The 24,137-nt window shown below is 38.1% G+C and overlaps 1 protein-coding gene across 7 annotated transcripts in view; it reads right to left on the minus strand.

Moving 5' to 3' along the window:
• The window catches only part of LOC105034003 (ubiquitin receptor RAD23d), a 93,201-nt gene that overhangs the window by 12,033 nt on the left and 57,031 nt on the right, over positions 1 to 24,137 (minus strand). For 5 of the 7 annotated variants that reach the window (XM_010909023.3, XM_073253798.1, XM_073253797.1 and 2 more), the window contains exons 6-11: positions 15,013 to 15,190; positions 12,770 to 12,919; positions 12,616 to 12,681; positions 12,483 to 12,530; positions 12,266 to 12,375; positions 12,096 to 12,174 (exon numbers count right to left, since the gene is read on the minus strand). In XM_010909023.3, the coding sequence (XP_010907325.1) occupies positions 12,096 to 12,174; positions 12,266 to 12,375; positions 12,483 to 12,530; positions 12,616 to 12,681; positions 12,770 to 12,919; positions 15,013 to 15,190 (631 nt within the window). The remainder of the gene's footprint in view (positions 1 to 12,095; positions 12,175 to 12,265; positions 12,376 to 12,482; positions 12,531 to 12,615; positions 12,682 to 12,769; positions 12,920 to 15,012; positions 15,191 to 24,137) is intronic. The other 2 variants (XR_012139676.1, XM_073253799.1) reach the window with 1 other exon arrangement.

The following is a 24,137-nucleotide window of genomic DNA, read 5'->3' on the forward strand; positions in this document are numbered from 1 at the left end:
TTTTGTGACTAAAGCAACGAGAAAGAGAGGTTGCCCCTAGGCTCCCTGTTTTTCTTTTACAATCAAGCAATTGAGCTGGATCTCAACATCGGCCAGGACATAATAACAGCCAATCCCAACTAGTTTCGGTCATGACCCGATCTAGTATAGAATTTGTGCCCTACAACCTATCTTGACCACATTTTCTAGTCAGAGTGGTACATATAAATAGTACCACAACGTTCCAACAGAAACTCCGTCAACACTCTTTAGTTATTTTTCATATTTAGTATCTTACAAATGTGCTTCAAAAGGCTATTGAACCATATAATCAGCCTAAAATCTCACAATAGTTAGCCAACTAGTCTTTGACGTCATACCCAAATTAGAGGTCTCCCTTATCCCAACTAGAAGGATACATGCTCTGATCACTGTTATTGGATACTTTAAATTTATTCACCTTCTGAAATATATTCCATCTTTCCCCAGTCTCAATATCCTTTACCAATGTCATATGGTCCTCAAATGTAATACATATAGTTAACTTTTCCCCCCACCAATCACCTCAGCTTAGTTTTAAGTTTCTCTGCTTGATCATAAGCTTGGAAGTGTAAACCAGGCCCTTATTCTACTACATTTTTTCCCCTCAGCATCAACCTCACGCCAAAAGGCCTGCACCGTTCAAATATGACTGCATAACGAGCCTATATCTATTCAGACTTCAAATAAAGTTTTAGATAATTTGGTTACTTGGTCCCTTAAGTATCTCAGAATTTAAATTACTTGGATGCTAGACTACTCAAGTTAGATGCTGTAAGCTTAATTTTTCTTTGGCTACAAATGCGTGGGTGGGATAAAGTCAAAGAAGAAGTATAGAGTTACATTTTTTTTAAATGTATCATGATTGAGAAAATTCCTCTTCAACTGGTTGGTGACTTTCACCACCAAGGCCCATTTTATGTTTTGATGCAAGTCTTATGCAGAAAGCTGACCAAATCATCCCCTTGAAGCCAAAAGAAAGTAATGACCAAAGTGAAGACAATAAGTATCAAATGCAAGAACATGCATCATTGTTGTCCCTCATCCTCTTTTAACCACCAAGCAAGGACTATTGGCAGTGGTGCAACATCTTTCATACTAGTGTAGGCTGCAGCAACCACTTGTGTGACTTGGTGATCGACTTTCAGAGCTTCACCATCATGTCATCTAAAGGCACAGTCCAGATGCTTGGTATAAAACATAGGCAACTTGTGTACATAACAAACCTGACTAGATACAAACTTGGATTTACACAACCAATGACTTGTCACATTCAACAGTTCTTCATATTTTCAACATGACATGCTACTAGTGAAGGTGGGACACATCCTCGTTGGGCATCCCAGGTTTTCTGACCATAAAGTGCAGTGCAGCGACTAAACTTGTGCATACTCATTCTATCACAGTGACAACAAGATGAAGCACATACCTATTAAGGACACAATTATGTAGACAAAGCAAACAGCTGAAACCTTTTGCATCAAGCCTCGCAAAGTAGAGATGGTATCTTGGGTCCCTTAACCCGACTGAAAAAAGTCAAGATCTCCGAACAAAATTTAAGAGCCTTAACTGCTTGCTGTGAAACATGGAAAGGTACTTTTGCCCGTCTTACTACTACCTGTGGTGTCAATCTCATTCCAAGAGTCATGAATGCTTTAAATATGACAATATAATGAGCCTATATTTGTCAAATATTTTATTAGAGTTTGAGTCATTAGGTTTCTTGCCCTTAGACTTTTAAGTAATTATCCTGGCTATTAATGGGCCCAGGCTGAGCTCGTTTGAGGCCAGAAAGAACTCGTTGGAATGGGTCATGGGCCAAGCCAAGGCATCAAATTTGAAGCTCAAATTCATTTTGGGCTTGATTTGGGCAGGCCTAAGCCTAGCCTAGGTATCCACATAGACAGTTGGCCCCTTGCACATGAACCCTAATTCCATCTCATTTGATTCCTTCTCTTCTCTTCTCCTTCCATGGAAACACACAATACCCACATGTCAACACCACTGCCACCATCTGCCACCACCACTATTCACCTTTGTCGTCCATGGCAAGCAATAGAATGGAGGACATAGAGGTGTCCAGTGGCAGAGGAGATGATGCTACAGCAATGAGCGACAAGGGGGAGGATGATACAATGATGTGCAGAGGGAAAGATGCTGTGGTAACAAGCAGTAGAGGAGAGGCTCGGTGGTTGCGTGTGCACACACACTAAATATGGTGAGTAGGGTAAAAAAAATACTAACTGTCCTTGGGACAAATCTAGGCTGAACCTGGATTAGGGCCGGGCCTTAAAAAAAAATGAATATAAGCTTGGCCTGGGCTAGACCTATCTGCATTTACCATGGCCAAGCTTGAACTTGCCCAAGCCCAGCCCATCAACAGCTCTAGTTATTATGTGGCCAAATTACCAAGTACTTGTTCTTTAAGATAATATCTTAGAAGAAAAATTTTGATATGTATGCTATGTTGAAACGTAAGTATAAGAATCTACAAGTTTCGGATTACCTTGCACCGAAAAACTGAAACCAAATCTTTTTCCCACAAACTAGATCACGATCAAACCACAACTCCTAGATTAGAAGTACAATCACAAGATGGAATGCATTTGATTTCCATAACCTAAATGCCTCCAAGATGAGTATTTTGTTTTTGAGAGAGTTTTTTTTTTCAAATGCTCTTTGTTGTTAGAAGGAGAGAGAGCTATCAAAACTATGTTTCTCTGCCATCTCAAGGTAGTTTTCAGCATGTTGCAATTATGAGAAGTTGCCAAAGTAACTCCCAAAAACTGCATTCCTATGCTGGGTTGGGTGTTACCCAAACCCAAACCCTATATTTAAAAACCATCTCCCACTCACACATGATGGGCAAAACATTAATCTCATCTTTGTAATTTCATACAAGCAAATGAGTCATGTGACCTGCGAGTACATCTGCGAACCTAACCATGTTCCTATTAGAGATACATGGCGATTATAAACGAGAAATCAAGAACATCAAATAATTCCATGTCTCGCTGTGCCCTAGACATATTTGGTTACGTCAAGAACCAAGCATACATAAATCCCTCAAAAGTTGTACTTGACCTCTTTTCTCTAAAAAATATATATACTCATAATTATGTCTGATTTCCAATGAAAGGATAGAACTGGTCGACAGATGAATGCACATATATAACATAATCCAAAATTGTCTTCCTTCTGTACTTATATCCATCAGATTCGAATTAATTGCTTTTCTAGACATGCTCCATAAGGCTACATTATTTTATCAACATTGAAAGCATGCTAAAGGAGCAAACATTAGCCCATCACATCAGAATATAGTCAAAAGTCTCAAAGGGCACCAAGGAGGCTTTATTAATGATTGAGCCTCGAGAAATTCACACAGTGAGAAAGTACGGATTCATTGAACTCAATCTTCAATGATTCTCACATATGCACACATTGTATAAAACACGTGTTATGGTAGACTATCCTTTAAGGAGCATAAGTCAAGTCTTATATCAACACAGTACAAATCTCAATCCACACTTTTCTTCATGTCTATCTAAAGTCCTCTTTAAGCCCATCTATCAATATATATACACCTTTCAAGCTTGCATGATTGTGGGATCATCATGTTCAATCCAAGTAATGATTTCTTAAACTTCAGGACCTCGTCTTGATGGTTAACAAGACAACACATTTATTGTATGTACACTTTTATATTCTCTCAATTATATATTTTTGATTTTAATAAGTGCACAAGTGTCTCATCTTAGCCCATCATCCATAACATCGAAGGCTATCGCTCGTGTGAAAAAGGCAATACATGCCTGATGACAAACTTTTAATTACGATACAAACTCATATATGTGCCGGTGCTAGTTCATTGTGTATTTGAATTCATTTGATAATTCATAAAAGTAAATAAAGATAAACTTCATTAATATATAAACATCATTGTCTTACAAGTCCTTAATATACAATCTCAAATTCTACGCAATCCAAGAGATCTAATATGTGATTGATATAAGTCTCTTGGTATCGATTTGGTAAATGGATCAGCCACCATCAAATGTGTAGGAATATATTTCAGAACCACTTCCTTTCGGACCACAATATCTCTAACATAACTGTTCTTAATATCAATGTGCTTTGTTCTACCATGATATTTCGAATCCTTCATGTAACTAATAGCCACTTGACAATCACAATTAGCTCCCACCAGCTTAGAGGTATCTTTTATAATTCCCAAGCTTTGTAGGAATCGCCTCAACCATATGGCTTCTTGGATTACAGTTGAACACGCTATGAATTCGGCTTCTATCGTCGATAAGACAATACAACTTTATTTCTTGCTACTCCATGATATGGCGCTATTGTTCAACAAGAAAGTATACCCAAAAGTCAACTTGTATTCATCTTAATCTCCTATCCAATCAGCATATGTCTTCAAGCACAAATCACCCCCTTGATAGCACGAGGAGTAATCTATAGTTCTTTTAAGATATCTTAGGATCCTCTCAATCACTCTCCAATGCATCCTTCCGGGATTTGATTGATAGCGGCTCACTAAACTTACTGTATAACATATATATATATATATATGGCCTTGTATACGTGGTAGCATACATTAAACTTCCAACAATGTTCGAATAAAGAACTTTAACCACTTCATCCTTTTATTTAGGAGTCTTAGGGCACATATTATTATTTAAAGTTTCACCTTTTGGCACAGGAGTATCTACAAGAGTACAATCTTGTATATAAAATCATTCCAGAACCTTTTTAAGATAAGATTCTTATGAAAGTGCAAATATTTTCTTGGAATGATCTCTATGAATTTTCACTCCAAGTATATATGCAGCTTCTCCCATATCCTTCATTTCAAAAACTGATAGACAACCATTTCATAATAGTATTAACATACTCGTCATTCCCAGCTAATAGTATGTCATCGACATATGAGGACAGAATTATAAATTTGACCTCTTGACGTTTACAAACACAATGATCCTCAAGGATCATGGTGAAATTATAAAATGTTAATTATCTATGAAATCTCAAATACCACTGTCTGGATGATTGTTTGAGGCCACATATTAATCTTTTAAGTTGCATATTTTGTCTTCTTGACCTTCAACTATGAAACCCATGGATTGTTCCATGTAAATATCTTCATCCAATTCTCTATTTAGAAAGACAGTTTTAACATCCATTTGGTGTAGCTCTAAATTCATATGAGCCACTATAGCTAGAATAAGATGAATGGAGGTGAATCTTATCACGAATGAAAAAGTTTCTTCATAATCTATACCTTCTTGTTGGATATAACCTTCCGCCATTAAGCGAGCCTTATATCTTTTTATAGAACCATCTGTCTTACGCTTAATTTTGAGAACCCACCTATTCCTAATAGCTTTATGATCCGAAGATAGATCAGTCAAATTCCAAACCTGATTAGTTCTCATAAACTCCATTTCCTCTTCCATTTCAATTTTTAATTGTTTCCTGGCAAGACAAGCTAAAGTCTCTTTAACTAATTTTGGCTCAGCTTCATCATATGAAGCTATCATAAAGGCTTCACCCTCAATCTCAAAGCAATGTCTTGGAATACTCTTATGAGTACTCCTTAACTATGATTCTCATGAAATGCCTACATCACACCCACTCGGTGCAAGAGATTGAGGTACTATAGTGTCCTCAAGAGTTTTCATATCTTGTGTTCTTATATCGTCTAGGTCTTCCATCTCAAATAGACAGTAGTATGCTAGAAAATTCATGTTCTAAGAAAATGATATCTTGAGATTCTATCTCAGTAATAGCTCCATCAACATGTTCACCCATGAACATATATCCCTTTGAGTATTCAGAGTATCTTATAAAGAAACATTTCTTTCTCTTGGAACCCAATTTACCATATTTATGAGAGGAATTGTGAACATAAGCTGCTGACCCCCTGATCTTAAGTTAGATAAATCGGATTTTCTTCTTGTCCAAAGCTCATAAGGAGTGGAGGTAATTGATTTAGAAGACACGATTCAAAATATATGTGGCAGTCAATAAAGCATTTCCAATAAAGCATTTCCCTAATATGAAATTGGTAGATTTGCTGGTGCCATCATAGATTTGACCATTTCTAACAAGATCCTATTTTTTCTTTCAACAACTCCATTTTGTTACGGCGTTCCACGAATGGTCAATTATGTCTCTATTCATTTTTCATCACAGAGCTCTTTAAATTGATCGGATGAATACTCTCTTCCCCAAACAGTTCTTTGAGTTTTAAATTTTTAATAGTTTTCTCTAACTAATTCTCAACTCGATTAACATAATATCTGAAGCAATCTAATGCCTTTGATTTGTGAGAAATCAGATATACATTATTGAAATGGATGAAATCATATATAAACGTGATGAAATATGAGATTTCATGCCTTGGTCTAACATTCATGAGACCATAGATGTCAGAATGGATTAATTGCAACAAAAATTCTGACCTAGTTCTTTTACTAAATGGTTTCCTAATTGCTTTTCCAGCTAGACAATGCTCACAACTAGCCAATGCAATTTTATTAATTAAGCCCAAAAGACCCTCTTTAGCCAATCTATTTATTCTTTCTTGCCCAATATAGCCTAATCTAGCATGCCAAACATTACCATCCATGATAGAATTACTCAAAAAAACAACCATAGAACAACAATTGCAAATATAATTATGCATATAATGTTCACAATCCAACACAGAAACCATTCAATAGATATCCAATACCCTAATAAACAGTACCATAATATAAATCCACACAAGTACTATAAAAATTAAGACAACTTAATCCTAGAAGAACAGTTACAAAGGCCAAGTTCCGTCGAATCTCTAGTGCAAACAGGACATCATGTAGGATTAGAGTTTGGCCACCACACAATAAGTTTGTAAGTGCCAATTCCTTTTTTCACTCTAGCATTTTTGCCACATAAATCCACCTCAAACCAGTTGGAACTCGACGATACTCTACAAATGTACTTCGATCTCTTGCTACATGATCTGTTGCGCCTAAGTCTATAATTCACATAGGATAATAATCAGCAAGTAAAACAGTATTGAAAACAAACAAAATGTAAAGGTACTGAGCATAGTGATACCTTCTCTTGCTCGCTGCAATTGCAAGCAATGTGACCCAATTTGCCACACTTGAAGCACTTAATCTTGCTCAGATCCTTCTTCCAAAATTGTTTGCCTTTCTTGTTGTTCTTAAACTTGTTCTTTTTGGGCCCTGGACCCATCTCTTTTCCTTTCTTATTCTTTTTCTTGGATTTCCTATACCTTGAGCTCGAAGCTCACTGAGAACTGGATTCAGCCACATAAGTTTGTCCAATGGGTTTGGCAGCCCGAAGAGGCTCATTTTCCAGCTCAATGTGGCATGCCACATCAGCAAAGGTCTTGACACCATCATTGTAAATTAGGTTAATCTTCAAATATTTTCAATTATCAGGAAGAGACCTTATAACAGCAAGTTCATGCAGTTCATCGATGAGGATATGACCAACAGCTTGCAAATCTTTTATCATGTTTTACATAATTCTCAGATGCTCCTTGACAGTATGGTTTGGGCGCTTCTTATATGTATCAAACTTGATGGTCAGCTACCACAATCTAGTCATTATGGTACCACTAAATTTCTCTTTGAGAAAAGTCCATATATCATGTGCGGTAGGAAGATTTTGACAATCAGAAATAAAATCATCAACCACAGAGCTTACCCAAATGCCACGAGCCTTTTGATCTCTCTTTCCAGACTCGATAAGCTTCTTGATCTCTTTTCTTCTGAGCACTAATACCCTCACCAGGATCATCCATGGCAGGATTTTCAAAACCGTGCCGAATCGCCCAGTACACCCCCATACCAAGTTAGACCGACAGAGAATCGGGACGGTTCTGACATCTAAATTGGTTCTCAAAGGGACGGAGAAGAAAGAGAGAAAGAGAGAGGGAGGAGAAAAGGAGAGAGAGAGGAAGAAAGGGCCTTCGACGGCCATCGGAGGCCGTCCGACATCTTGTTGAGATCGGTACGCACGAAGGGAGAGAAGAAGAGAGTGGGAGGTCCTTACCGGACCTCTAGAGACTGTCGGAGGCCTCCGAACAGACGGCGCCTCCACCGCGAGATCTCCGATGGCCAACAAGCCTACGCCGACAAAGCCTGAGGGCGGTCGAGCCGGAGGGCCTCCGCCGCTCCACCCCCTTCGTTTTCGAAATAGGGGTTCGCCCTTATTTTGGATTTTTTTTATTTTAACACACGAAGTCGGCAACCTAAGTGCCGACTTTATAAATTTTTATTCTTTTTAAATTTCATTTGAAGTCGGCAAACCATTTGTTGATTTCATTCGAATATTTTTTTTAAAAAAAGGGTGAAGTCGATAGCAGTAAAAAGGGTGAAGTCAGCAACACTACTACCGACTTTGCCTATTAAAAATCAAAAATAAAAATCAAAATAAGGACGAACCCCTGTTTCGAATCAACTGTCCTCCACTCCCTCCACGCCACCTCGTCGACCATTAGAGAGCTCTCCAATGGCATCTCTTCCTCTCCCTCCCCCCTCTCTCCCTCTCCCTTTCTTCCTCTCCTTCTCCCCCCTCTCCCTCTTCCTCTCTTTCTTCTCCCTCTCCCTTCTCTGGCCTATTGGTTCGCACTATCGGTTCATACCGGTCTGCTATGATATGGATCCATACCGAGCCATATCGCTAACCGATCAGTACGGGCTCCGGTACCGAGTCCGTGAACCAAAGTTCGCTGTACCAGTACCGGACCCCATGCCGATAAAATTCTGTTTAATGTCGGTATGCGGTTCGGTATAATACGGTAATGTTGATACACTTCGGTATGGCATACCGATACGAGATCGATACGGTACGATACGGACGGTACAGGGACGATACGACATTCCATGCCGTGAACATTGATCCATGGTATTGTGAATAGCCTCAAGCACCTTTTGTTCCTCAAGAACATAGTGCATCTTCCATTACCAGACATTGTAATTCTCACCATTAAGCTTTTCACCTTTGCTCAACTCAGTTATGATATTTGGTGATGTCATGTTTAGTGATAACTATATAAAGACATTGTTTTCAAATAAAAAACTAGCACTTTAAATAAATCTAGCACATATATCAATTCACCATAAGAAACATACTAAATTAATAATAACTTAATACAGGTAACAGAATCGAAAGATCACTAAGTTCCCTATCATCATCCATATACAAATATCAAATTATCATTAATTTAGCACCTTCTAAGCAAATCCAAAAAAATCACTCAATTAAGCAATTACAAAAATAAATTAATGACTAAACATATATAGCATTCGTTACATCATGCTTGAAATAACATAGCAATATATATAACATAAACAACCGAAATATTTACAAATGCATAAAATCAATATCCAATCAAATCTCCTCAAGGGCGAGTATAGTTCCCATATTTTGAACCCAATGAGTCAAAAGACCTCAATCTGGTTATTCAAAAATGGTATGTCTCTCACTACAAAGATTAGAAGACATCAATAAAACGTTGGTCTGTCTAGCCCCTCTAATAATAAAGTGACTCTCCTTGTATTTTGTCGTGAAAATAGTCATGATTTTATCATAATGTAGATTTTTTATTTAGCTCATACAATCTTCGTAGTACCTTAAACTACTCATATGGTAAAGATCTAAATAGAGTTCTAATCTTCATGCCATTTGCACCAACGTACCATTCATTTTCCAATTTCTCTAACATTTTCTCCATAATCTCAACATGTTGCACAATGTCATGTTTGGGACTTATCCTATAATTCTTGATAGGTGCCCATTAATTTCATCTCTTCAATTATTCCTCTCAAAATTTTCTTAGTCCTTATTGTCTAAACCATCTTCCAACTTAAAGAAAAAAATAATCATATATTAGTAATAAATTGCATACGGTATTTTCTAAATTAATTAAAACATATAAGAGAAAAAAGCATAAAATAAGAAAATTTTCAAAAGTGGAATCATATTTTTCTTAGTATATAATTTATTATGAATTTTTGAAGGAAAACAACTTTAAAATTATTTCCCAATGAGTACATAATGGCATTTTGGAGAGTATAGGGTCTCGACTGTATTGAAAACTCAAAGTAGAGCTTCACCCCATTTGACCTAATCATTCCAAACCTATTTGTAATTTTTTAGAATTTTCTAACATGATTCAATAAATTTATTGAATTTTCAATGTTTCAAAAATAATAAATTAAAACTAATTATCCTCTATCTAGAAAATTAAAATAAAAATTACAAATAATTTTATAATCTTCAGAAACATGGTCTGAAAAAATTTCAGACCAAAATACCCTTGGAAAGACACTTCGCATAATGAGACTCTGTCATCTTCAACTTCTAGCAAACAAAATTTTCAAATTTCACTTCTTCTGGAGCCAATTTTGAAGGCTCGTATCTCTCACACAAGGAATCCAAATAATATGTGCCATATACTGTTGGAAAGCTCTGATATCATATGGTCGAATGCTACTAATTTTAAGGACTAAGAATCATTATTTAGAGAGAAAATTGATCCAAAAGTCATTACCTCAACCATCTTCACCTTAAACTTTTAGAGACCATAACTTCTCACACACTCATCCAATAAACCCCAAATTTTGCATGCATGTTCTGCAACATTAGGGCTATCATATATGTTAAAACCAGCCCTAGATATTCAGTCCACGGGTACATGCCATTAGAGGGTCCAATTTCAATTTTAAGCAAATAACTCATGTAACTTTTGTAATTTAGGCTATAAACAAGTTTTAAACATGTCATATAATATCAAGGAGTAAAGGGATTCGATCATAAAGCTCTGATACCAATATTGAAATGTAAATATGAGAATCTATAAGTTTCGGGTTACCTTGCACTGAAAAACCGAAACTGATTTTTTTTCCCACAAACCGGATCACGAGCAAACTACAACTCCGAAGTCAGAAGTACAATTACAAGATGGAATGTACTTGATTTCTACAACCAAAATACATCCAAGATGAGCGTTTTGTTTTTTAGAGAGTTTTTTTTCAAATGCTTTTTGTTGTTGGAAAGTGAGAGAGCCATCAAAACTATATTTCTCTGCCATCTGAAGGTAGATTTTAGCATCTTGCAGTTATGAGAAGTTACCCAACTCCCAAAAGACTGCATTCCTAAGCCGGATTGGGTTTTGCCCACATCCCACATTTAAAAACCAACAGTTACTTGGTATTCGAGTTAATATTTTAGGGGATACGTTATCTATGTATGTGCTGGAGACAGCAGCTAAAAGAAATGCTATCCCTTACTGTTTCTCTAGTGCCTTCTTTCCATGTCTCTCTCTCACTCTCTGTACCTTTGTGCCTCTTGATCCCTATTATTCCCTTCCATCATCTCTTAACTTTCATGATATTGTCTCCATTTTCACTCTCCTAAGATCCCAGTATCCTCTAGTTTTCTGCATCCACATAATTTCTGCAATCCAAAATCCTGTTATAAGACCATTGTGGACATTTGCTGAACCTTCTGCAACTTCTGTTTTTAGCTTCTTAATATCCTAAAAAAACCTTTCAGTCTAACTTGCAAGTCAAGAAGACTTCTAGGCCATTCACATTCTTTAAACTATTTGATTTCAACTCTGTTTTCTATGACAGTACAGTCAGGTAGTAAGTTGATCAATTCTCTAATTTCCCTTGCAAAGATTGTCCTAACTCCATGTATAGCCCTGTTGTTATAACTTGTTGTATCCACTTTGCTACTTCTGTTAGTCATTACCTAGTAATAATTTTCAATTTTTTAAGAATTTCAATAAAATGTACATTTTTATCTACCTGTTTGTTTCAGTGTTCCCCATTGCTTGCTCAATATTTTTAACTTCAAATACTTTTTCAACTTAGTTGTAACTCAGTGCACTAAAAGTAACCAACTCTTGCCAGAGACCCCCAATCATGAATCTATAGCTACAGAAGCAGGTAACCTAGACAGCTTTACATTGACCAACTCCATCAGCAAAATAACGAAAACCTGAAAAAGTGGGATTATATGGGTTAACTTACACGTTCAATGGCTTCACATTCCTCTGGAGTGACTGTCAGGGCTTGAGGCATTGCGGCAGCTAACTGACCTAATAAATTGCTGGCTCAAATAAATTAGAAAGATTAGCAAAATCAACATCCTCTCTACCATAAACAAAGAACATATACAGAAATAAAAAAAGGCTTCTCACCTTTCTCCTCCCTCAGCAGGTTCATTGATCAAGCAAAGGAATTCATCTTGATGTTCTTGAATGAGCCTCATAACTAGTGGATTTTGCTTCCCCAGCTCTTGAAGCATGGGCTGTGATAATCCAAGGAGACTACCGTAAGACAGACCATTATAAAATTATGACATGACTGGAATGCAAGAATTTAGATATCACATAATAAAAGAAACAAAAAGAAGACCCGTAGGATTTGAGGGTTAGCCTGCACCAATGCCTTAAAGGCTTGGAACTGCAAAGAAAGAAAAGGAGAGCCATAAGTTTCTGCAACAGTTACTAGTTGCAATCTCATATTTAAAATACTAAACTCATGATACCTGTGGACTATTACGTAAAAAATCAAGGCTGCCGCCGCCAGCATTTGACCCCATGTTTGGAAGACCCTGTAGAAGCAACACATAATGAAGCTATCATGTTTAAATTTGAAAAAGAAAAAAAAAAAAGAAAGTAGCAAGCATTTGCTGCACTTACCTGAGGAAAGAGGTCCAAAGGATTAGTATTAGGTCCACTGGAAGGAACTGCAGACTGAACAGGTTGTGAAGCCTGGACTGGGGAACTGGCAGCTTGCCCACTTGCGGGCGCTTGGGCCAAGGGTGAGGCCTCAACATGTTCAAGGATACCCTGATAATATGTGTTAACATAAGACTTATGGATAACAGTGTTAAGGATACCTCCATAATTTAGCTGCACATAGCAATACTAGAAGATATAAAAGTGGAAAGATGGAATGATCACATGTTATGTTGTGACGGGTAAGAATTTGAGACTGCAATGTTAGTGACATAGTCATTTATAAAATAAAACAGGAAAAAACACAATAATGAAATAATATAATTAGTAACAAGTAAGATTCTTGAGAATAATATATTAATTTCTTCTTTGTTCCTTTTCCTTTTTAAGAAATATACAAGAATAATTTATTTAGGCACCTACCGTTATAATGCACACTCTTTTCACTGATCCATCTAGAATAATGTCTAGTGAACCATGCCGAACCAACCGGTTCGAGGCGCATTGAATTAGACTGGTCAGTCAGTGGCATGGTTCATGGGCTCAAAATGAGACATCCACCATAAAAACCTCAAATCCCCCAAAATTTGATGCATTAGACACAGTAGGAAAAAATCAACAATGGAAGCCTTCGAAGAGGAACTTGGAAGATGACTCGAAATCAGCTCCAACAGCCACCAATCGATTCGCTCTAGTGGAAGACAATGGCAGCCCCAGATTTGGCAAAGATGCGAGTGAGGGGAAAAGGACTAGGGTTTTGTCTAGGTTTCAATCAGCTGACTTGGGCAACACAATTAAGGGGGCTGGTCAGTGCATTTGTACACTCTATTCTGGAGTACTCCATTGACTACATCTATTATGTGTACCATCAACTTTCAAACTAGGAGGGCCTCATTACAGTTTCCCCTAAAAGGACCGCCTATTCAGTAAAGGGAATCGAGAAAATCTAGGAGTCAGAGGAAATCCACCTCATCACTACCATGAATAGATCAAGGAAAACTTGATTTCAAGACACCGAGCTATTTGAAAAATGATTTCACAACACCCCAAATTGAGAGCCTGAGAATGTCCCAACAACAACCTGAGACTCCACTTCTGCATCATGCTACCAACCCATAGTCTCTCTCCCCCTTCCCCCTGCCCCCCCCCCCCCCTCCCCCGCCCTCCTTTTTTTTCATTCTGGGTACCCTGTGATTACAACTACATAAAACTCGATCTTTGGAAATCCACAAGAATGGCTCTTTGCCTCTTCTACCAACTAAGATGGGATCCAGATTCCAGACATCCATTATAGGTTCTGGAGCTCCTCATATAACTCAATAAGCTATTTCACTTCTTCACCCCCAAATCTGCCTTACAAAAGATCTCATCCTTCTTTCCTAAATCACCTAACAATACCAAAAGAATTTCCGGGATGATGAGTTCCAAGCAACCAGCTTGAGAATTGAAGATTTCCTTGCCAAGACTGTATCTCATTCAAGATTTATAAATAGAAGAATTACAAACTTCATGGAGTTCTTGGCCAAGGCATCATTGTAGAAGGAAAGAGGTGGGGGAAAAACTACTATAACACCTACAGCTAGTTTAGTGGCTATAGATGAGGCTAGAGGACATCGATAGATTATCTTGGGAGTTCATCAACCATGCTTGGAAAGGATGAATTTCCTAATTGCATGAACAAAATGGATAATCAAATATATTAACCATCGTTTGTAGTACCAAATCTTACGAGACTATACCCGGCATACCAACTTGTACTGGTAGGGAACTAATACTCAGTATGCCCCCATACCAAGGCACCGCCCATACCGAGTGCCAATACCAAACTAAACCATTCCAACATCGTACCACCTGGTTACTGATACAGCCACTGAAGCCGGTACTACGAACCTTGAAGTTAGTCCAGTCTTGTTTTTGCTCCATATCAAAGCTTCCCGGCAAGAATGTTTAGAACCAGCAAAGGAACATGCAAGGGAGACCCAATCCTGTAGTTTCTGTTCGTTACCAAGGTTATCACAGCTCTTTCCAGACATAGACTTCAGCTACAGCTATATCAATCAAAATAATTTGAAGAAAGAACTTCTCTCTAAAGTTCACTATGAGATGCAGACTTCAGAAAACTAAAGCTATTATAGGTGACGAGAAAATAAAGGTAATGAATCCCTAATGTAGTTGAGGGAAAAAATGAAGAAAATGAATCTTACTGAATACAAATATTCGACAGCCCTCTCAGGGTTGTTACATGCAGCATGCAAAGCACGAACAACAGTGTCCCTCTCCCAGGTCCCCCCACCCATGTCAAGAATCTGTTGGATGGTTTGTTCCAAGTTACCACCCGCAACAAGATTAGATGCCGCTTGACCATATGCATCTACTTCAGTGCTGCTTTGGCAAAATCAAGTAATGAAAGGATGTCAGATAAAGTAGTCACATTATTAGTAAACACGGAGAATGACACTGATAATTAATTTTCTACCACTGACACTTCAAGAGGACCAATAAAGTGCATCAGGCAACGACATCAAGAAATGATGCCCTTCTATAACACAAGTGAATAGCAAAATGTTTGAAAACTTGATTGAAAGAAAATGAAAGTGCACTAACATTCTTTGGACGCAAATTAGTTATTGCACTGGAATCATCTAACTATCACTTACAATTCCAGTATAAGCTTATTAAAAATCATTTGTTTCTACATCACTAGGAAGATTATACAGCATTGGGTCCAACAAAGTCATATTGTGAAGGTTTAGAAAGAGAGAGAGAGAGAGAGAGGAAGCTAACCACAAAGAAAATCATTTAGATGAACAATGAGAAAACCACGTATAAGACAAGATTTTGTTTAAAAAGCAAAGATTGCTGTGCTAACAGTATATTATATAAGAGAAAATGATATGATGCAAAAGCAAATATCAGCACAAGCACTCACTCATAATACTCTATGATGGAAACCTGCAGATTCAGACATCTGATGTAGCTCTAAAATACCAAAGAATAAAAGATATATAATAAAATAGTATAATAAATATAACTATTAGTATCATGGTTTTCAAAACCATGCTGAACCGGTCGATATACCTCATACTGACCAGACCGGTGCGAAACCGAGACGGTTCCGACGTCCAAATCGGTTCTCAGAGGGACGAAGAAGAAAGAGAGGAAGAGAGAGAAAGAGGGTGAGAGAAGGAGAAGGAGAGGAAGAAAGCTGCCAGAGGCCATCCGACATCTTGCCAAGGTCGGTACGTGCGAAGGGAGAAAAAGAGAGTGGGAGGTCCTTATCGGGCCTCCGGATGGACGGTGCCTCCATCATGAGATCCTCAATGGTTGGCAAGCCCACGCTGACGGGCTTGAGGACGGTCGAGCCGAAGGAGGGCCTCCACGGCTCCGCCCCCTTCTTTATTTTCGAAAAAGGGGTTCGTCCCTATTTCAGATTTTTTTTTTTTTATTTTAACACGTGAAGTCAACAACCCAATTGCCGATTTCACGAATTTAAAAAAAAAAATAACGAGTCAGCATATCATTTGCCGACTTCGCCCGTTTAAAAGAAAAAAAAACACAGAACAAGGGCGAACCCCTATTCCACATGGGAGGAAGGCGTCGGCCATCCTCGACGTGCCCAACGTCAGCCATCCTCAATGCTCTCTCACTGGCCGTTGGAGAAGTCATGTCGGCATCAGCGTTGGCGTCCGTCCAGAGACCTCGATGGCCTCCAATGATCCAATGAGTCTCTCCCTCTCCTTCCCTCCCTCCACTCGTATCGAGCTCGGAAAGAGCTCCGATAGCCTCCGACGGCTACTGGAGGCCCTCTCTTCCTCTCCCTCTCCCTCTCTTCCCCCCCTCTCTACCTCTATTTCTTTTCTCCCTCTAGGCCCTTCTCTGCCATGTTGGTTCATGTCGGTCCGGTCCGATATGCATCCATACCGACTCATACCGTCGATTGGCCAGCACGTATCCCGGCTCTGACTCCGAAAACTTTGGTTAGAATCATGTTTTATTTAGTGCTATTATGGTAAATATCATGCCTATTGTGGTCGTAAAATATCATAGCTATTATGATCGCATCACTATAAGGATTTCAGGGTCAAACTTACCATATTTACTTGATTGTGACTATTAAACACAATTGTATGGCTACCATATTTGTTTGGATACAATTGTAAAGCTACCATGGTAGTCTTTTCACTTTTGTGTATTTATAGAGTGTATTCATGAAATTGAGTTTGCAAAATATAATATAATCTTTTCCAATTCACATGGTATCAGAGCACTAGGTTCCATAACCCTAGCCGCCATCCATCTCCACCACCTCAAACCACCGCCGCCGGCTCCTCCCTCTTCTCTCTATTTTTTGATCTTCTATCTTTTCTTCTATATGGCATAGGTATCTTTCCTATGCCATGTGAAGGTTATCTGGCTATCCTTCTATCTACTAATCACGAAAGCAGTACACTGCCCGTGATTTGTCTGGCTGCCCCCCTCTTTCACTGTCTGACTGTCTAGTTGTTTCTATTCTCTTCTCTAGCTACTATGGCGTCCTCAAATAATGACAACAAACAACTCTTAGCACTTCTAACCTCTGGTTCTGACACTGCGATAATGAATATAATGACAACTACAGTGAAGCTTAATGGCACTAACTACCTTTTGTGGGTCCAATCTTTCAAACTGTTTATTGATGCCCAACGGAAGGCGCAACACTTGACTGACGATCCTCCAAATTCCAAAGATCCTACCTATGAAGACTGATTGATTAATGACTGTTATGTTATGTCATGGTTATTGAATAGCATGGAGGAGAAGGTTAATGCTAGTGTCATGTTCTTAAAGATGGCCAAGCAAATCTGGGACACCCTCAAAGAGATGTATGGGCATGAGAAGAATATATCAAGGGTATTTGAACTCTACGAGCAACTCTTCACACTGCAGCAAGGTGATAAATCTGTAGCCGATTACTATAACTCTCTAAGAGGTCTTCTTGATGAGTTAGATTCACATCAACCTCTAGTCCTGGATCCACAAAAGTTAAAAGACCGTCGTGAAGGTCTGGCAGTCGCTAAATTTTTGTCTGGGTTGAATCCATCTTCAGTTCATCAAATTCATGATCAGATTCTTGGTAGTGATTCAGTTCCTTCTCTGTCTGCGACTTTTTCTAGAGTTCTACGTGTCTTCACTGGAACTACATTAGCCTCCACCGCTACATATCAGATGGAGCACTCGACAATGGCTGTTGGTGGCCGTAGTCGAGGCCGTGGTAGAAGACGTAGTAGAGATTTAGGGGGAGGCCGTGGTGTTGGTAGTAGTCATCCACTCACATCTGACAAGAGACCACGTCACCGTTCACATTATGGGCACAACAATCATGTGTCTAAGAAATGCTGGCTAAACTTTGGCAAACCTGACTGGACGCAGTTGGTTTCTGTAGAGACTACGACTGATACTCCTATTCCAACACTATTGGCTCCTCCTAGCATGATGTAGATCCCTCAGACTGAGTATGAGAAGTTTCTTGAATTTCAATCTACTTAATATGCACAGATAGCTACTCATACCACCACTCCAGGTACTGATGCGTTCATTGCTTTCTCTACTAATTTTTGGATATTAGATTTAGGAGCGTCATCTCATATGATAGGTATAAAAAATAATTTCACTTCCTTGTCTAGTTCTAGTCCTATTCCTTCTATTGCTGTTACTAATGGCTCTTCTTGTCCTATTCTGGGTGAGGGAGTTGTTCGTCCTTTCTCGTCATTTTTCTTAGATCATGTGCTTTATATTTCTAAGTTTCCTTTAGCTTTTTGTCCATTAACCAAATAACCAAATCTAAAAATTATTCTATGATATTTTTTCCCACATACTGTGTTTTTCAGGATCTACAAATTGGGACGAGGTTGGTTTGAGGTGTGAGGAAGGTGGCCTCTACTATCTTGACAATGGTGCATCTTTCAGTGCTTTAGCTGTTGTTTCTTTGTCATTGTCTATCTCTCCATTATTGTAGCACTACCAATTTGGCCGCCCTTCCTCACAGAAGCTAAGACAAGTTCTACCTTTTGAGTCATCTATATCTTCTTTGGAGTGTGAGTCCTATCAATTAGGTAAGCACCACCGTACCTCCTATCCAAGTCAAGTCAATAAATATAGTTCCGTCCCTTTTGAGTTAGTCCATTCTGATGTCTGAAATCCATGTTGTTTTACTTCTGTTGCTAGATTTAGATATTTTATTATGTTTGTCGATGATTATTCTAGAATCACTTGGGTGTATATGTTGAAAGATAAGACATAAGTTCCTGATGTTCTCAAAATTTTTTATAATAAAATAAAAATCCAATTTTTCACTTTCATTCATGTTTTTTACACTGATAATGCTCTTGAATTTTTGAAACATGATGTTTCTCAATTCTCTTATTCCCATGGTATTTTACATCAGATTACTTGTGCCCACACCTCTCTACAAAATAGTATTGCTGAAAGAAAACATCGACACTTACTAGATGTTACTGTTAGATGTGTACCCTAGAAATCAATTGTTAGCTGACGCATATTATAATTCCAAAGCATAAATTTGTACCTGTACATTTTATTCATCAATAAAATGGGCAATGTTTATTCCAATTATGTTTTGTGTCCAGGATTCGTATTAACGGATGATAATATATATTCTCAAAATATTAAGAATTTGATACATATATTATTGATGGTTAATTTCTAAAAGCTGTCGATCGAGAGATTATCACGGAGGATGGTGATTAATTCAATTAGATCGACATACAGATCGCTTTCCTTTCGGACAGATGAGTCTCGAGTCTATAGTGTAAAAATATTGGGGCGAGAGTGCAGGTAGTTGTTAGAAAACAACTTGCACTGAATGTGACCAACATGAGAAACTACTTGGATGTCTACTCACTCGTCAATGGTTTACTCGATGCTGCAATAGTATGAGTGATCCTTTGACCTGCGGTGTCTCGACTATTCGTAGTGAGGCTACTGTAGTTTAACTGCACATAAACTTGATCTCCTAGTCATTGAAATCCTTGCGGTGTATGTTGGCCACAGTAGGTTCAAGTTCACTATTAGGAGTAGGATGCACCTAAATGAAATCTATCGATCTTAATAAAAAAAGAGAAGTCCTATACGATTCGCAAGACTAAGTTCAGACAGTCTTCAGTTGAAACAAGTATGAATATTGAAAAAGAGTTTCCACGAGATTTCATAAATAAATTCGAGTCAAGCCAATCTTACATATGACTAACGTTGAGGTTTGACGAATTTTTCATGACCTCCGTCTAGTCAAGACTCACGATAAAAGGACTAAATTATACGATAACTGCACTTAGAGGTTCAATACTTTCATTTTACTGGATTGTCACTACATACTACTAGACGTTACTAGTGGATTATGAGATTCATCGAGCGTCGTCCTGATGATCGATGACCATTAATGGGTAAAATTGGAATTGTCTTAACCCATTGAAAGAAGTTTTAATAATACTGTGATAGAGATCACGGTATATCTCACTATCAGACAGAATAAATGTTGCTCCTAGATTGATTTTGATGATTACAAAGCAGATTGAAGGGATACAATCAATTGAAAAAGTCCTTATGCTCTTCAAGGGCAAAATCGTAATTTTGCTAAAATCCTGATTTGATAATATCATTTGGTAGAACAAATGATTTGAAATCTATTGGTGAAAATTTCATTGTGTTTGGACTTATACTTTTGAAGTTATGAAGGTTTGAAGTGCATGAGTCGACTCATGAGTCAACTCATGGCACTATGAGCTGAATGGCACGCAAAAAATTCCCATGGCACACTGGATTTTTGGCTTGGCACGACCTGTGAGTCGACTCATGAGTCGACCCACAAGGCATGAGTCGACTCATGAGTCGACCCCTGCTGATTTGAGCCGAAAAATTCAGAAATCAGATCTTCTGGTCTGTTGCAACAGAAGTCGACTCATGAGTCGACTCCTGAAGCATGAGTCGACTCATGAGTCGACCCCTGCGACGGGAAATGTCAGCAACGGCTATTTTTTTGCCCGTTTTAATTGCCATTTATGCTTCCTAAAAATCCTCTAACGGCTCTTTATCTGCCTAAATTGTTTTCTCTTGCTTCTAATGCTACAAAATGCTTAATTTGATAAAAGAAATTGCAGATTAAATAGCGGATCAAACGTGAAATCAAATGAAAAGAGAAAAGAGAGGAAAAAGAGAAGAACAGAAGAGAGGATCCGAAATTTGCAAGAAAAAGCCTGAGATCAACGAAATATCCATAGAGAAAAAGAGAGAGGATCCACAATATACCAGAGAGATTGTGAAAGAGAAAAGGAAGATCTTTCAAGGAGAGAATTCTTCACGCCTATCGTTTCAACCTTGATCTAGAGATCGTTCAAAGCTTTCAAGAGATCTTCAATCAACAATCAACCTCTTCTCAAGCGTTCAACCGTTCATTCATCTTGAGAAAATCTGAAAAAGGGGTTCTTCATTTGAGTAAAGTTTTTATTGTTATATTTGCTCATTTAAGGAGCTGTTTTTGTATTCATCTGTGCTCTAAATATTCTTACTCTTTGTGAGTTTTTGCTCTTGTTTTTGGAGGATTTCCAAAACAAGGAAAGGTTGATCCGAACCTGAAATCGGAGTGTTTTGGGTTGGCTTGTACCCGGGAAACAAGTGTTCTAGCTTGGGATAGCTAGGGTCGGAGTTTCCGACGTCCTGTATTCTAGCTTGGGATAGCTAGTGTCGGAGTTTCCGACGTTTTGTATTCGGGTTGAATACAAAGGATAGTGGATTAAAATTCCCAAGTGGGATCTTGGGGAGTGGACGTAGGTGCAAGGTTAGCACCGAACCACTATAAATCCTTGTGTTTGTGGTGTGCTTTATCGCTTTATCTTATTTCTTTATTATATCCTTGCAATACTGCTTTAGTTAATTAATATTGATTTAAAGCCATTGTTTTGTTCTTCATAAGTCATTTGTTGGGCTTAAAATTTTTAGAAACCCAATTCACCCCCCCTCTTGGGTTGCATAGCTGGGCAACAAGTGGTATCAGAGCCAGTGCTCTAGCCCTTCTTTGATCTAACAATCAAAGAGCCAAAGATCTATGGCAACCCATGTTGGAACTTCTCTAGCTGAGGGGCAATCAACAAACCGACCTCCACTTTTCAATGGGTCTAATTACACCTATTGGAAAGCTCGGATGAAGATTTTCATACAAGCACTCGACTATGATATGTGGAGTATCATAGTGAATGGTCCTCACACACCCACCAAGATTATAGATGGTGAGGAGTCAACCAAACCCGAGAAAGAATGGGATGAGGTTGACAAGAAATTGGCACAATTAAATGCCAAAGCTATGAATGTTCTTTATTGTGCACTAGATGCTAGTGAATTTAATCGCATTTCTACTTGTGCATCTGCTAAAGAAATATGGAATAGGTTAGAAGTCACCCATGAGGGAACAAATCAAGTAAAAGAGTCTAAAATAAACATGCTTGTACATAAATATGAATTGTTCAAAATAGAGCATGATGAGTCCATAACTGCTATGTTTACTCGTTTTACTGATATAATCAATGGTTTAAAGAGTCTTGGCAAATCTTATACTAACAGTGAACTTGTAAGGAAGATTCTCAGGTCACTGCCAAGAACTTGGGAAGCCAAGGTGACTGCCATCCAAGAAGCAAAGGACTTGAACACTCTACCTCTAGAAGAGCTTCTTGGATCCTTGATGACTCATGAACTTAGCATGATGCAACATCAAGAGGATGAAATCAAAAAGAAAAGAACCATTGCCCTCAAATCCACAACTTCACCTGATTATGAAACAGATGACTCTGAAGATGAAGATCAGGATGAGGAGATGGCTCTCATCACCCGGAAATTCAAGAAGTTTCTAAGAAAAAGGAAACAGGGGATGAGAAAGAAATTTACAAAAGGGGATCAAAGCATAGAAAAGGAGAAAGATCAAACCCCTATATGCTACGAGTGCAAGAAGCCAGGACATTTCAGATCCGAATGTCCTCAATTGAAGAAAGGTCCAAAGAAATTCAAAAAGAAGGCAATGATGGCGACCTGGAGTGCGAGTGATGACTCAAGCTCCGACGAGGAAACCTCAACCGAACAAGCCAATCTGTGCCTGATGGCACATGAAAATGAGGTAACTTCTGAATCCACTAGTGAATTTACTTTTGAAGAATTGCATGAAGCTCTCTATGATTCAATTGATGAATTAAAGAAACTAGGGAAGAAAAACAAAGAGCTGAAATTAGAAAATCAGTCCTTAGTGAAACAAGCTGAAATTCTTTCAATTGAAAAATTCACATTGATTCAAGAAAATCAAAACTTTAAGGATGAAATTAACAGGCTGAAATCTATAGTAGATAAGTTCACCTTAAGTTCAAACAAGCTAAATATGATCCTTGATAATCAGAAAGCTATATATGATAAGGCTGGACTTGGTTATAAACCCCTGAAGAAACAAAAATTTTTGAAGGATATTTATGCAAATTATTCAAGCAAAAAGCCTACAAATATTACTTGTTTTAAATGTGGAAGAATAGGACATAAATCATACACATGTCTTATTAACAAATATGCAAACACAAAGAAAATATGGGTTCCAAAAGGAACCATTCTGACTAACCTGAAAGGACCCAAGAAAGCTTGGGTACCTAAGACAGAAACTTGATCTGTGCTTGCAGGTGTGTCTAGCATCCCAAGAAGGAAACAGGAAATGGTATCTTGACAGCGGATGCTCGAGACACATGACTGGTGATGAATCACAATTCATCACGTTTGATGCTAAGGATGGAGGGATGGTCACCTTTGGAGATAATGGCAAAGGAAAGATCATCGGGATAGGTAACATTGGTATCACTCCCTCCAAATACATTGAGAATGTTTTACTTGTTAAAGGTTTAAAGCATAACTTACTTAGCATTAGTCAATTCTGTGATAAAGGGTATAAAGTAAGTTTTGAATCATCTGTATGCATTGTGACGAGTCCTATTAACGATGGCATTAAATTTATAGGACATAGGCATGGCAATGTTTATATGGTAGACTTGAATGATTTAACTAAATTAGACATGCAATGCCTAGTTTCCTTAAATGCTAAAATAAATGAGACTAGTTGGCTGTGGCATCGTAGACTTGCACATATTAGCATGCATTCTCTTTCAAAATTAATCAAAAAGGATTTAGTTCTCGGTTTGCCAAAATTGAATTTTGAAAAGGATAGAATTTGTGATGCATGCCAATTAGGTAAACAAACTAGAGTATCATTTAAATCCAAAAACACTATTTCAACTTCTAGACCTTTAGAGCTCTT

Source organism: Elaeis guineensis, chromosome 3 (assembly GCF_000442705.2).
Source record: "Elaeis guineensis isolate ETL-2024a chromosome 3, EG11, whole genome shotgun sequence".
NCBI classification, from domain to species: domain Eukaryota; kingdom Viridiplantae; phylum Streptophyta; class Magnoliopsida; order Arecales; family Arecaceae; genus Elaeis; species Elaeis guineensis.